General features: G+C 37.7%; 1 protein-coding gene and 1 non-coding gene across 3 annotated transcripts in view; one reads left to right on the plus strand and one right to left on the minus strand.

Annotated features, from left to right (window-relative positions):
• The window catches only part of LOC145783095 (gap junction delta-2 protein-like), a 31,848-nt gene extending 26,523 nt beyond the window's left edge, over positions 1-5,325 (plus strand). For both annotated transcript variants that reach the window (XM_082594879.1, XM_082594871.1), the window contains exons 7-9: positions 587-679; positions 1,319-1,506; positions 2,515-5,325. In XM_082594879.1, coding sequence (XP_082451005.1) covers positions 587-679; positions 1,319-1,506; positions 2,515-2,656 — 423 coding nt within the window. In that variant the 3' untranslated portion in view covers positions 2,657-5,325. The remainder of the gene's footprint in view (positions 1-586; positions 680-1,318; positions 1,507-2,514) is intronic.
• A 6,067-nt stretch (positions 5,326-11,392) lies between these two features.
• On the minus strand, positions 11,393-11,481 carry Trnay-gua (transfer RNA tyrosine (anticodon GUA)). The gene is given in 2 exon segments: positions 11,393-11,428; positions 11,445-11,481. It is a non-coding gene; the product is annotated as a tRNA-Tyr (tRNA).
• Positions 11,482-15,077: the final 3,596 nt, after the last annotated feature.

A 15,077-nucleotide genomic window follows, 5' to 3' on the forward strand; every position in this document is an offset into this window, starting at 1 on the left:
ATTAAGCGGCACATAGTCGATGGAATGGTTCTCCGGCAACAACATTTCAACAGCTATCAGAAACTCTTACTCTATCTATCTCGGTGACCAGGCCTGCGTCAGTAATTTTAAAGCCTCTACACGTATGAGAAACAGTCATGATTAAGCTCTTAAAGAAGCTTTCCCAGTTCGGGGATAAAGATAAAATCAAACAATTTAGTAGTAATGTATGTTTAAGATCATAATTAATATCAAAATTAAAAGTTGTTTTATTTTGCTAGCAAAAATATTAAGATCATTTTTAACAAAACATTTTTGTGTTCAAAAAGTCGTCTTTATGTTTTGGAAGTGGTTGTTCTGAAAATAGATTTGATCAATTCAATTTGCAAAAAATCAAAGCTGAAATTTTATAATAAGAAATAGGTTACCGCTTAAAAGTAACTTTAAAATATTTTTCTTTTCTTATAATTTGTATTCTAACAATTTACATCCTTTAGTTATGGCTGCTTTGCTATTGGTGTAGTTGTCATTTTCTATTGTTTGTTATAAGCGTTTGTCACATCGTAGTTAACTTTAGCTACCTTATTTTGTCTATTTGCATGTGCAGTACCATTTATACAAATTTGAAGTCCATGAGATGTATTTATGCAGTGGTCACCCATGCCCAAGAAAAGTGGAATGTTTTGTTTCCAGGCCAATGGTAAGAAAATCTATTTAAATTTCACTTTGGTTAACATTGTATGAATAGGAAAATAAGAATAATTTTAGTTATAGGTTTCAAAATATATATCCATATGCTAAACCCGTTTTCAAGCGTAACTGAATTTAAGACACTTAATTAAGTTTCAGCAATTTTCTGTTATGTCAAAAGATCAGTAACACCTAATGTGGTTTGTTAATGTTGTAGCATGGTTGTAGTTAATGCGATTTTAAGTTTGATTTCAGTAAATTACTGCGTGTGCAATAATATGTTGATTGAACGTATGTGAACAACTGTTTTGCGAAACCTTTGACCAGAAGCAGAAGACCTTCTGCAGCGGTTGAGCTTATCAAAATATAAGCATTTTTAATTTGTAGCTTCAATTACATTATAGGTTAGTGTCTTTAATAATACTGCAGTTCAAATAAAAACCACAGAAAGAAAACATTAAATTTGTTCTTTTAGAATGATTTTATCGGATTTCAAAGGATCGGTTAAAACGTAATTTAATTTTGAAATATTACAGATTACCGCGGCAAGAAAATCTTGTCTCTTAGATTTCCTTATTTTCTAGCATTCAATCTGCTTTCATCGTTAGATGTCTTCATTGCATTACTATTGATATTTGTATTCTATTAGGAAAAAACATATTTTCTCCGCTTTATGTACGCCATGACCATATTGTCGCTGCTTTTGAATTTGGGGGAAATTGCTACGATTGTGTACAAGTGGATAGAACAGCGTTGTTGCAAAAATCGGTCATCAAAAGGCAATCAGTCTGTTGTCTCTGATGACAGACTTCCCATGGAAGAAATTATCATTGAAAGGTATGTTGTCTAGATTACGTTTCATAAAATAAAAAGGTTTTATAAATTCTTATTTGATTATGCTTCAAATGCCAGTAATGTTTGTAGGGTTGTAGACCAGAATCAGCAATTTCTTGTGTTCTTAAAGAAATTGCTCAGTCTGGAGTGCTTAAATATAGAAGGAAAACGGTTGTGACTAAGGATAAAATGTTAATCTTTTGAAAAAGTTATCCTCAGTGCTTTTTTACATTGCTAGAGGAATTTGTTTCCGAACATTCTGCGTGTCAACCTGGATCACTTGAGTAAGCTACGTACTAAAAACAGAGAGGGACTGTTCACCAGGCATTTGATAATAATTAAAGTGATTTGCGTTCTTCTGATGACTATTTACTAAGTTACCTCCTGATGTTAAAGATGATAACTAGCTTTTTGTATTTCCGACGTTTCGTCAGTCAGCACGACTAACTTTATCAAGGTAGCTAAAACAGGTTAACACAACCTGTTCAGCAACGATGGCATAACACAAAAACATACTGATAAAATGAATAAAGTAAAGCAGCAAGAATGAGAGTTAAAACACTGTTTGTCGTATCCAGGCTTACGCCCGGTGTTGAAGATTTAGATTAAGTGGACGGGAAGGCAAGGAAGCCAATCTTCGTGTCCACCTTTAGGCATGCTCTTAAGTGTCTTGCCAAAGACACAGCCGCATGCTCTTGAACGGTGTCGAACCGGCGCCTTTTCGATTGCCGTTCCAAGGCTTTCACCACTCGGCTATGCAGCCGACAGCTACGTAATGTATGTCGTATACACTCCTCCAAAAAAAAGTGAATATTTTGTGACAGATACATAACAGCAATTTTCTCAGAACCTTGCTTATACCTTCTGACTCTGCTTTAATCGTGTTTTCGGACTGAATAGTTTCCTCTTCAACTTATTTTTGTCTGGTCACATTTAGTTTACGCTTGTGATGAATTTTTTGACGAAAAATCAAACTTTATAAAAGTTTAAATCTTTTGTTTTGATTCTCAGGACACGCCATGGGAGGTCCCGGCCAATCCTCCCCAACACCTATCCAAACCTTGGGCCTTTTCCCAGAAAACATGACAATTCATTTGGAGATTCGTCCGGTGATGATACAATGGACAGTGACTATAGGTTTTACGACATCTAGCGGGCAGGTTTATTCGCTTAAACTGACGACATTGACAGAAATTGCGTCTGAGCAGCATGAGCCTGACGTTGCCTGAGTGAGGTGTCAGACAACTAAAGCAGCAATCAAATGGAATATTTATTGTTTTGTTGCCCACACTGCAGACAATTCACTTTCTTTGGAAGTCTACCCAGCCAACATCTGCAACATTGAATCAATGTAAAAAATGACTTAATCACTGTGTGGTATGAAAGTTGGCCAATTCTCCATACTTTTACAATTTGTCCTTGTCCTACTGATATTATTTTACGGTCTTTAAAAGATGATTTCTAGCCTTTATTGTACAGTATTGTATAACAAGTCAAACGATATTGTCAAACGAATTGTCAAACAAATTGTCAAACGATATTGCGGCAGCTGTAGTTGGGTCCAACTCTTCGTGAATGTTTCGTTTTGTTTCCTGGCTTTGTAGCCTACACAGTTTGGGAAACTCTTCCCTAGCACTTTGACTGCCATGGCATATAAATATGCAAGCCACTGCTGCTTTAATTCAAACCTTGTCTTACAAATTTATAAGCCATTGGTGTGTTTAAACATTTACTGAAATTTTGTGGTGACCTTGACAGATTCAAGGCTTTATTCCCAAACAAGGCTTGGCAGTCAAAGTGGTCGAAGGCTAACACAGAAATAATTTCGTTTGTTTGGTATGGGAATTGTAGGTGATTAGACAACACAAATCATTGTGCTTTATTAGTTCCATCCAAATAGGCCGACTTCTAAATGAACAGAGTTTTCACAAGATTTTAATGTCACCTGAAATGGCCTATACCTATTTACGAACCTAATGCTGCTATACGGTTTAAGCAACCCAGACAACAAAATCGGTCATTTTTACATCGATTCAACGTCTCCAGACGTTGAATCAATGTAAAAATGACGGATTTTGCTTTATGATAATTCCCCTACGGAAAATTGCAATTACGTGGATAGCCATCTGTATAACTTCTTATGTTTAAATCAAATTGTTTTTTTGCAGTAGCCGACCCTACAACATGTGTTCAATATACTATAGTGCAGTAATTATCCGTTGCGTTGGGATGGGTAGACACTGTTCGGTTTGTGAAGTTGTTTTTCAGGGCTGCTTTACTTGATCTTTATTCCGATGGCAGTAAATGAAATTTTTTGCATTTTTTTTTGTTTTTATGTAGGTTGTAAAAGTTGTTATTTATTAATTTGTGAAGGTGAAATCTTTGCAACTAGGCTACGTATTTTTTATACTGTTTAGGGAAGGTGAGGCAAAACGGTTCTTTTCAATATTTAAAAAGAAGTGTTTATCTCTCCAGCTCTTTAATTGTTCCAGTTGGGGTGAATTTTGACGCAATGCTGTTGATGTTATGAAGCTTAGTTTGTTTTTGCTCAGTTTGTTATAAGCAAACCAACAAATTATGCGACAGTTATTTGCGAAACAAAGTATTGATGTTGGATTTCTTGTTTTGGTAATCTGCTGGTTTGGTTTTGGTGATTAGCAAAGCATTGTTGCTATGCCGATTTTAAAACTTAGCTGAAATGACCCAGTTTACACTGGTTATCAAAGGTTTTTGAAAGTTGCCGGTGTAACGGTCCAGGAGTTACTGCGGTCCAAAGTTACTGTGCTGCTGTAGAGTGGCACTGTAGAAATGACGTCAGACCACAAATAACCAGAGCTGCCCGGCGCTTCTAAAAGCGATACAAAAGCAAAAATTTTACAACTAAGTTCATTTGAGTAGTTACTCTCAAACTAATGCATACCTTTTCATTTAAAATTAATTAATGCCTAAAATTGTCAATGTAACTTTTTGAGCAGTAGAAGTTTTAATTATTTTCATAAAAAAATAATTAATTATATTTGGCAACCCTGATAACTCTTGGACTGCTGTCACTCCTGGACCGTTACACCGGTTTGGAGTAAAACTGACTTACATGTTGGGGAAAAACGGCCCACTAGAAAAACGGAAGAACTCTGTGCACCAGTGTAGTTGCAATCATGGCCGATCCAAGCCAGGCAGTCTGACATCGACATGTCATATGAAAAGGCTGGTCCGACAACTAAATGCTGGTTCAGTTGATGAACACAAAAAGGCCATGTGATGCTAACCTGGCCAGTGAACATTTTGCCTTATTTAACCTATTTGTTTAGCCAATTTTTGCTACAGTCCAGCCTAAACGTTATTAGAATATTTGCTGAATTTGATATGCCCAGTCGCAAAATATCTTGCATGAAGCAATTGCCACGACGAGGAACTGCAAAAGAAAAACAAATCGCTCAACTTTGGTCAATCACAAATATGAAAACTGTAGTTGTTTAGGGCTATGTCATAAATTGTATCATGATCCCCCTACGGATGACTGGATCCAGTGCTATAAATGCATCAAATGGGAGGCATTAGAACTGCTTTAAGTAGAGACTACAGTTGAATTAGAGTTTTTTGTGACTTTGCATTTCAAAACATTTCAACCAATTCAAGACTTGTACTTTGTAAGCTGCTGTTCTTGTTTTTCAAAACGTTCGGGCTAATATTGTATTTTAACTTGTAAAACTGCTGTGCTGTTTCGTTGTTAAACCTTCATTTTATTTTCATTTATGTATTTTTATGTTGCTGTTTTTGAACCACATGCGCTAAACTTTTGTGTTATAAAACTTTTTGTTTCAACGGAATCTGGTCAAACAGGTTAAACTACTGGCAATCTGGTTTAAACTTTAGGTTCACTTTTAGGTTTCAGGCTACCAGGTCTAACTTCTTTTTCGTTTAAAAAACTTAGTTTATAGCGCAAATTTTTTAAATTGTTTTTTGTTTTTAAATGGACCGTTTTGCCCCACCTTTCCCCCAAAAGTGTGCTGTAATAAAACTTAAAAAGTTTGTATGTCCAAACTTACACCGAAACTACTACAAACTATATTATATCATCAAGAGTTAGATGCACCAACAGTGGGTTTTTTACTTGTTAGGCAGATCGGCCGATTAAGCAGTTTCATCTGCAAATTAATTTTTTTTTTATCAGCGGATACCAACCGCAGCTTACTTTGCAGATTAGATTCTCCGTATGAACGGAGATCCGATTAGGTTATCCTTAGGGTTTTTGACGCTGATTCCAAAAATGTCATCATAGCCGTACGAGACCAAACCATTTTGGCGGGGCAAAACGTAAATTTGCCTAAATGTGCACGCTTTTGTAGAAATTGCCCAAATATAATGCATGCGGTGCGTGATAACAGTGAAAAACTAACATAACAAGATCACCAGCAGTGGCGTAGCCAGTAATTTTGAAAGGGAGGGGGTTGACGGTGTGTTTCGCTTATGGAGACACCCAGCAGTGGGGGGCCTCCCCCAGAAAATTTTGAAAAATTACTTTGAATTTGCGCATTCTGAGAGTATTTTCAACAAAAATGTGGTTATGAATATTCCTGTAAAAGGGTGCTGTCCGGTGGCATAGCAAAAGGATAAGATCATGTTTTCTTCGGCATGTTTCGGAAATAAAGCTACAAGTCTCTATGTTTTCTTGTTGCTAATTCCTGGCTGAGATATTTGAATGTTTGGTAATGGCAAAACTCGCTCTTTGCAATACCCACCCCCCCTTGGCTACGCCACTGATCACCAGCTAGCTAGAATTTCTTACCAAGTAGGCTAATCAAGATAGAACAACTGAATTCATCTTTGAAGATTCCTTGCTTGTGCATTGCTCGATGCTTCTGCACTTTGGCATAGTAAGTAGGAGTAACAAATATTGTTTTACACACCACAAATAATAAACAACGCCACTTAAATATTCAGTTGTGATGTCATAAAAGACTCAGAAAAATAAACATTGCAGGAAACCGGCTCAGGGTGACCATGCGGATTCAGAAAAAACTACATAACAATAGATAAATTATTAAATGTAATAAAACACAGACATACTACTTCTGTTCAAATAAACTTTGTTCAATCAATTAAAGTAGTTTTGATGATACGAATTTTAGTACAAAAATAAAAAGGTCTGGCAGCACTACTTCTAAAAATATGGTTAGGCTAGGTAATTTGATGACAAAAATAACTAATATACAGTATTCTAAGTTTACATACAGACGATGACGTAGGATTCAAAGAACCCAATTAGCCTAACAGTACGTATTTACATTGAGTCAATGTCTGAATATTGAATAATATTCAATCATCGGATTTGCAAAAGGCGTCGTTGGATTTTCAAAAAATCGCCGAATAGGCAACTCGCCGAATAGTAGCAGAACCTTTTATAAAAGTAAATAAACAAAGCTAAGCAACACCTTAACATTACTTTTAACAGGTATAACATGTTTTTGTTAAATGTTGTGGTGTTGCTTAGCTATGTCCGTTTATGGTTGAAAAAGTACAGTGACCTCCCCACCCGAATCGTTTTATTAAAGTAGGCTATTCACCAGATTTATATAAATTTATATTTTGTAGTTGCCCAAATCAAGATGATGCATTTATTGATATTATGAAAAAAATTAAAGACTTTGTAAATTTTGATGCCGAGGCAACTGCATCATGCCAATTTGGGCAGTTTTATAAATAGACTAGGCTATGATCAGATATTTTTGTATTTTTTTGTTGCCCAAATCTAAACGATACAGTTATGTAAATGGGAAAAATTAATAAATTTGTTCATTTTGGGGAAACTGCCTCACGCTAATTTGGACAGTTGCATAAACAGACTAATCAGTTTCATCAAATAGCCTAATTTCATGATTTCAGCTGCCCAAATCAACACGATGCATTTGTGCAAATTAATAAAATTAGCTATATTGCAAATTTTGCCATTTGATTTGGGCAGTTTCACAAAACTATTAGAGACATATTTTGGTGGCCGCCCAAATTGGCATGATGCAGTTGGTTTAATGCATTTCGTACTACAATTTGATCACCATGGAATACAATACATCAATACGGGTGTGCCAAATGACAATTTTGCGGCACATTTCTTGTGCAAATAAGAGGCTGTAATTAGTTTGATAGGTAAAAGTTACTAATTTATAGTTTTTCTTAATTCATGCAATTTTGTAGCTTTTTATATAGCAATTTTTGCCCTAATAATTTCAAGATTTTGCCCGAATTCGCGACGTTCTGAAACAACAGGGGGTCGGCTGCCCCCCCTGCTCCCCTGGCTCGTACGGCTATGGTCCTCATTTCTAGCGCATTGGTTTTCGAGATATTTGCGCTTTAAATTTTCAATGTTATGCAAATTAGCTGTCTCACAGGCAGTGTTGTTTTCTTACAACAAAATAATGAAGCTACAATAAGCTTTACCAGTTCGGAAACTGTAATAAGAGTGACCAGGGTTTCACTTGTATTTAATCAGATGGTACGATCAAGCAATAATGCGGATGAATATCAATCGCTCATCCTGCAAACGAGCAGGGTTTCTAACTAGGGTTTGTAAACATCATGACACATAAAGATAAAAGTTCATGGAACCAGTGGCGTAGGAGCATATGCTGCCGCCCCTGGCTTTCGTTGAAAATGCCGCCCTAAGTAGACTGCATCAAATTTTGAAATAGTTTCATGTTCAAGCAATATAAGCTATAACTGGCACTGCATAATTGATTTCATTGTATCAGTATCTCTCTGGGGCTCAGCCTTATTGTCTGGATTTTCATTTGAATCGTTCTCTGGTAGGCTAATGTTAAAGAAACATTTGAACCAGAAGAGGTTACAAACTTTAGCATAGCTCCCTTGTGCTTTTTTAATTCTGCTTCTCTTGCGTTCTTCTTCTTTTTAAAAAAACTCCACTCTCTTTGACACGTTTCATTTTCGAGTCTAAATTAGCCGCCCCCTTGCAGCCTGCCGCCCCTGGCGCAGAGCCAGAACCCGCCAAGTGGCTGCTACGCCACTGCATGGAACAAAGTTGTAACACTTAGGCTACGTTGGTGGAGGTAAACATAAAATAAACGTGAAGATGCAAAACGATTTTACATATCATATGACACGCTGGGTTTGATTATCATTTTTGGCCGATTCGATCTCTGGGAATTCGTCATGCCACTGTCAACTTCCTCACCCAAATAGGCCCCAACCGAAGGCTGAGATTTACTGTCGAATCGTGGACGGAGCTGGTCAACGTTTCTGCGCTGTATATGCCCATTGCCCACTGTGTACTCGCACGTGAACAGTAGACTATCCAACCAACCCAACGAAGTTTGCCACTTTGTGCTTGACCACACGCAAGGCATAAACGTAAAAGCTTTGCGCATAGATTAGTTATTGCAGCTATTTATTCAGTCACTTATGACCAAAGGTGGGCAAAGTTACTTTCAAAAGTAACTGAGTTAATGTTACTTGGCAAAATAGTAACTGACTTACCGTTACAGTTACCGATTTTAAAAAGTAACTAGTTACCGTTACTAGTTACAGTTACTAGTTACTTTCAGTTACTCACAAATCTGAACATAAAATTCTGCACTTGGCCAGCTCTGCATGCAAGTCCAGTTTAACCGCAACGCTTGATATATAGTGTTACATCCATCCATGCTAACATAACAGCACAAGTAGGCTACAAAACCAACAATGTTTTATTTTAAAAAAATTACTCACTGCTTTATATGTTTATTTCCTTTGAGAAATACGAGCATTTCAAAGTGCTCGTCACTTAGGCCTGCCCTTTTGGGCTTTAAAATGTCCTTGCCCAATCGTCGTGTGAACCTCTGGAGCCGATGGTCTATCCTTTTCCCGCCCCAGATTCACGATGTTCCCGGACTACATTGGAAGGCTACTAAAGAGCAGCCAGTCTTTGGTTTCATCATCCATGACACGCAGATCTTCCATTCCGTTAGGTGGCTTGAAGATGGTACAGTCATTGATGATGTCCGCCCCGATAGTTCAATTGGTTAGCGCGTCACTTCTGGAACGAAGAAGCTTCAAGATCAGCGGCACTGGTTCGACTCTCAGGGCGTGCGCTTGAGCAACGCACGTTAAGGACTGCTCTCCATTTAGCGGCATCTAATGAATAGAATAATTCCCGGCAACAAGACTTCAACAATCGGAAACTTCACTCTGTCAATCTCTGTGACGGGCCTGCGTCAGTAATTCAAAGCCTCTACAAGTACGCAAAACTGACAGGATTAAGCTCGATCTGCAAGAAGCCTTCCCAGTCCGAGGATAAAGATGCAATCAATCAATGATGTTGTCTGCGGTCTATTCCTCGGCACCACATTCACAGGAAGAAGAAGAGGCCATTTCCCATTGGTGCATGGTTGAGCGGAAAAACCCGACGCCCGTACGGAGACGGTTGAGGCGCACCCATGCCTGTCTTGATAGTGTCAGGCCGATGGGGCGTGTGTCGGCGTCGGGGATGAACGAATAAAGTCTGGTGATGAACAAGTGCTGCAATGAAAACAATATTTCCACTGCAGCACTTAACGGAATGTGAGTGTTATGTTTTTAAAACAGTTTTTTCATCGGTCCAATTGTGAATCTGGATCCGCTTAACTTGGGCTCAGGGTCCGCTTCCAAATACTCCTTTAACAGATTCAACGCGCATTGCTTTCTTTTCTTGGTTTTTGCGTAAAGTGGTGCAAAAAAGTCTTCGGTCGCTCTACCACCATCCACTTCAGTGTCGCTGCTACTCTCCTCTTCAGCAGAGCAGTTTGCTTCTTCAATTGCTTGAAGCATGTTCTGTTTTATTTTGGTCTTTAATTCAGCAGTGTGGATTAATTGTCAGGCATTAAACACAGATAAGTTTAAATTGTGGGTGGAATGCAGTCGCAAGCTAAAAGTCACTGTCCTCGAACCAATGACCAAATCTGGTTTGTATTGCTTCCACAAGAACGTCCACCAACGGCAAGCAAACAGCAATGCTGTTGCTGGTTTTGATGTCAGACAATCTTTTTAGAGGCATTGCAAGCGTTACACTAAATGCAATAAATTTCAACTTCTTGAAGGCAACTAACTAACTGACTATAAGCATCAACAAATTGCTTTTAATCACTGCGTGTTTCGTGATGCTTATAGTCAGTTAGTTAGTTAGTTACCTTCAAGTAAGTTGAAATTTATTGCATTTTATAAATATTTGCAGTTAAACTATTTGTAAATATGTAAAATATATTGTTGTAATGCTCAACCCTGTTGTATTGTTGTGTCTTGCCTGTCTTTGATACATATTGATTAATCGCCAAAAACAATTAATTTAGCCAAATCAGTTATCAAAAATCGCCAAAAAGAGCCAAATCATAAATATGAAGCCAAACGTCTTAAAAAATCGTCAGATTTCTGGAATTTGGCAATAAATTCGTCAATATGGCAATGGCAACCTTGCTCCACAAGACCACAAAACAAAAGTAGAACTGTGCATGCGCACTCACTCATTGCGCATTGCTGCGCCGACACAGCTGCTAGAAAAATGCATTATTGCGCAAGCGCAGCAAATACGCACAAAGCAAGATACAAACACGCGCAGAGAAATAAACGGCAATTACAAACTGAAATATCAATGCAAAAGTAACTTGTAACTGTTGAAAAAGTGGTAAAATAGGAACTAGTTACCGCGTTTCGTTACTTTTGGAAAATAGTAACGAAGTTACCGTTACAGTTACTCAAAAAGTAACTAGTTACTTTTGTAACTAGTTACTGCCCACCTTTGCTTATGACTACCATCATTTATAGTTATTTGTTGTTGGTTTATTTCAATACTGTCATTAATTTATTAAAAGTAAGCAGGCCCCGATACCAGTGGAGGATCAAATTAAATCTGTGAAAAGTAAAAAAGTCCTTCGAACCGGATTCGAACCAGTGACCTATGGATTTCTGAGGTTATACCGCTACAGTCCACCGCTCTACCAACTGAGCTATCGAAGGGCTGCGCAAGACCTTCCAAAATTAGTTATTTATTCTAAAAGCGTGAACAGTACACTTTTTCCTTGGGCATTTGAGTATAGTTTAACGTGTGGAAGCGTTGAATTGATGTAAAGTGAATCACTTGTTTTGTTATTAAGTAGCACCTCGCCAATTCTGGTTTGATTATTTATTCGCTGGTTCCTAATCTGTTGTCGATTTTTCTCCAGCACATTAAGTTCTCAATCAATCGTTTTTTTGTCAGAAACTAATTTTCATTTTTTCAAATTAAGAGGTTTTCATTTGTTGCATTCAAAATGTAGCCTTTATTAACAGATTTCTACTGGAGGGGCCAATATAGTAGTAGGCTCTCAGTGATTGTCGTAACTGCTGGGGGGTTTTAATTGTTCCAAAAATATGGCTTTGCCCCAGGGGCGGATCTACCGGGTGGGCCTGATTGGTAGGTTACAGGCCCACCCAGATTGACAGTATAGGCCCACCCAAAATCAAATTCATGAAAAAGAGCATATTAATGTTTAACACTAAAACAATCAAGTGGCACTGAATTGTCTGTGGCATCACTATTTTACAGCATTTGTAAGCAGTGGCGCCGCCAGACCTTCAACAATGGGGGGGCAAAATATTGACAATGCAAGACAGTATAGCGTAGTCAAAAATTTTGAAAGGGGGGGTGTTGACAGCCGGCGGGCGCAGCCCGATGGCGTGTTCGCCGAAGGCGACACTTAGCGGCGGGGGTCTGGGGGGACTCCCCCAGAAAATTTTGAAAAATTACTTTCCGTTTGGTGCATTCTGAGAGCATTTTCAACAAAATTGTGGGTATGAATATTTTTGTAAAATGGTGCTGTCCGGTGGCATAGCAAAAGGATAAGATCATGTTTTCTTCGGCATTTTTCGGAAATAAAGCTAAGTCTCTATGTTTTCTTGTTGCTAATTCCAGACTGAGATATTTGAATGTTTGGTATTGGCAAAACTCGCTCTTTTAATGCAGTTTCGTTTAAAATTAGGCAAACTTTGTTTTAGAGACATAGGTTGATTGCTTTTTTTTTTGCGAGATTATTACAGTTTTATTATTTATCAATTTTCTCCTTGGTTGATTCAAAAAGCGATCTTATTCCGGTAAGTCACTAACTTTTATGCTCTGAAGTCAACCCAAAGTTTAGAAAATGTAACTTCATAGAGGTCATACATCTTGATGAGTGTCAAACAAAAAGCTTTGAGACAATGAAGTTACTTTAGGCTATTTCTGATATATTCAAGTTTTGTATAACGAATAGCTGTTTACAGTAGCGTAGCCAGGAATTTTGAAAGGGGGGGGTTTTGACCAGCCAGCGGCGGGGGGTCTGGGGGGCCTCCCCCAGAAAATTTTGAAAAATTACTTTGAATTTGGTGCATTCTGAGAGCATTTTCAACAAAAATGTGGGTACGAATATTCCTGTAAAATGGTGCTGTCCGGTAGCATAGCAAAAGGATAAAATCATGTTTTCTTCGGCATTTTTCGGAAATAAAGCTTAGTCTCTGTGTTTTCTTGTTGCTAATTCCTGGCTGAGATGTTTGGTATTGGCAAAACTCGCTCTTTTAATGCAATTTTGTTTAAAATTAGGCAATTTTTTTTAGACTGAAAGCATCATTCTCAATATCGTGACGTCATACGCGTGCCAAAGTGGGGGTTGTAACCCCCAAAACCCCCCCTTCGCTACGCCACTGGCTGTTTAGATGTTAATCTAGATCGAACAAGCGATGTCAGCAGTTGCAGATGGCTTGCATCCTTGCACAGTTTGACGAGAAATTACATCATAGGCTAAAGCTTTACTTGTAAACAATGTATTAACATCCGTAAATTCAATTTGATAGGTTGAAACCCCCGAACCCCCCTCCCTTGGCTACGCCACTGGTGCAAGACATGCAAGACAGTGGTATATTATTTAATTTCTCTTGTTTTCTACCAGGGCTGGAAAAAATGTGTAGCTTCCTGGAAATCTGTTTTTTAGAGAAAAAATTTCCCGCGGCTTACAATCACGATAATGAGAATTTTATATTTTACTGATCTCCGGGGCTGACGTAAACCTTAAAAGTCATGTCGACATATTCTTGATGCCCCCCTTATCGAAAATAGTTCTTTGTAGTACCGCTTTGAAGGTGGATTACGAGTTACGACAATGAACAAAAGAATAAATTTTAAACTTCAATTTGTATTGAAAATACATGACGTAATGTCTTCCAACCTTATCACATTTTTTTCATTACGTAATATTTACCACCACCAAACCACTTTTGACGATCGAATTTGTTAATTTATTATTCGGTAAAATGTTGAGATGATGTCACGTCATAACGCCGATTTGAGATATAATTTCATTTATGACGTCGTATGGATGAAAAACTTTTACAAGTTTTATACTCTGCTGAGATTAAAGAAGAAACATAAATGATAAATATTGGAGAAATTGAGTCTCCTTTACAACTTAAGAATTGAACAACTCAAAACTGCTGAAACAAAACGTTTTTTTAAGTGAAAGAATCACTGCAAGCAAGCAATGCCAAAATGCGCGCGGAAAAAGTCATGGGAGTGTGAGGTATCAAAAATTTAACAGGTTGTTATTTTTCTACATCAATGTGACGTTATTTAAAACTTTAAAAAGTCTTTATCTTTGCTTCTGTAGAAAATCTTTTTATCTACTGCACAATTTAGTCATCAAGGTTTTCCATCCTTTTTTTTAAAGAGAGAGCTTTTTAGGGGCCCTGCAAAAGTTGGTGCCCCGGCCCCCGACTTTTGCAGGGCCCCCTACGTGAACAAAATGTGATTTTGTGTTATTATTATTTTTTCTTCCAGCCTTTGAAGTTTCTGCAAAATGCTGTGCAGTGCTGGATTAATGGTACTGAAGACGTAGAGGCGGTTTTCGCGCCGTAGGCGCGAAAAATTTTTTGCACGGGGGGCCTCTCGATCTAAAAGTGCCCCGGGCCCCCCATCAGCTAAATTCGGCCCTGCATGGCAAAGTGTGTTATTTCATTGTTTCCAACTTTTTCTATGATAGGCTAGCATCAACGTTAATTGAAATTTGTAATAAAAATATTATTTGAGGTTTGCTTGCAGTTCTATGAAATAGGGGGAGATGTGGGACCAATGGATCACTTTTGACATTTTTACTTCTGCTAATTTTATTTCACTTGTAAAATTAAAATTTGAAGTCTTCGTATCAACTGTAATCTATCTTCGAACATACCCTAGCATTAAAATCACCAGATTACAACGAAATGGTTGTTTATCTTGCATACAAAAAATGTTACTTAAGTGAACCATTGTCCCTACCCATGAGGATCATTGGTTCAAGGTTTTGGGGCCAATGTTTTGGAGCCTTTTATGAACGAAGAAATCAAACAAGCGGTATGAACCCACGTAATTAAGAAACAGAAAAGTTTTATTTCCAGAATACATCTACAAATAAAAATGAAGGGAAATCTATGCAGCTGAAGGCCATAGCCTATAACATGAATAGCATAGGTGGGCAAAGTTACTTTCAAAAGTAACTGAATTACAGTTACTTGGCCAAAATAGTAACTGACTTACCCTTACAGTTACCGATCAGTTACTCACAAATCTG

The sequence above is a fragment of the Aplidium turbinatum genome, chromosome 1, assembly GCF_918807975.1.
Source record: "Aplidium turbinatum chromosome 1, kaAplTurb1.1, whole genome shotgun sequence".
NCBI lineage: Eukaryota > Metazoa > Chordata > Ascidiacea > Aplousobranchia > Polyclinidae > Aplidium > Aplidium turbinatum.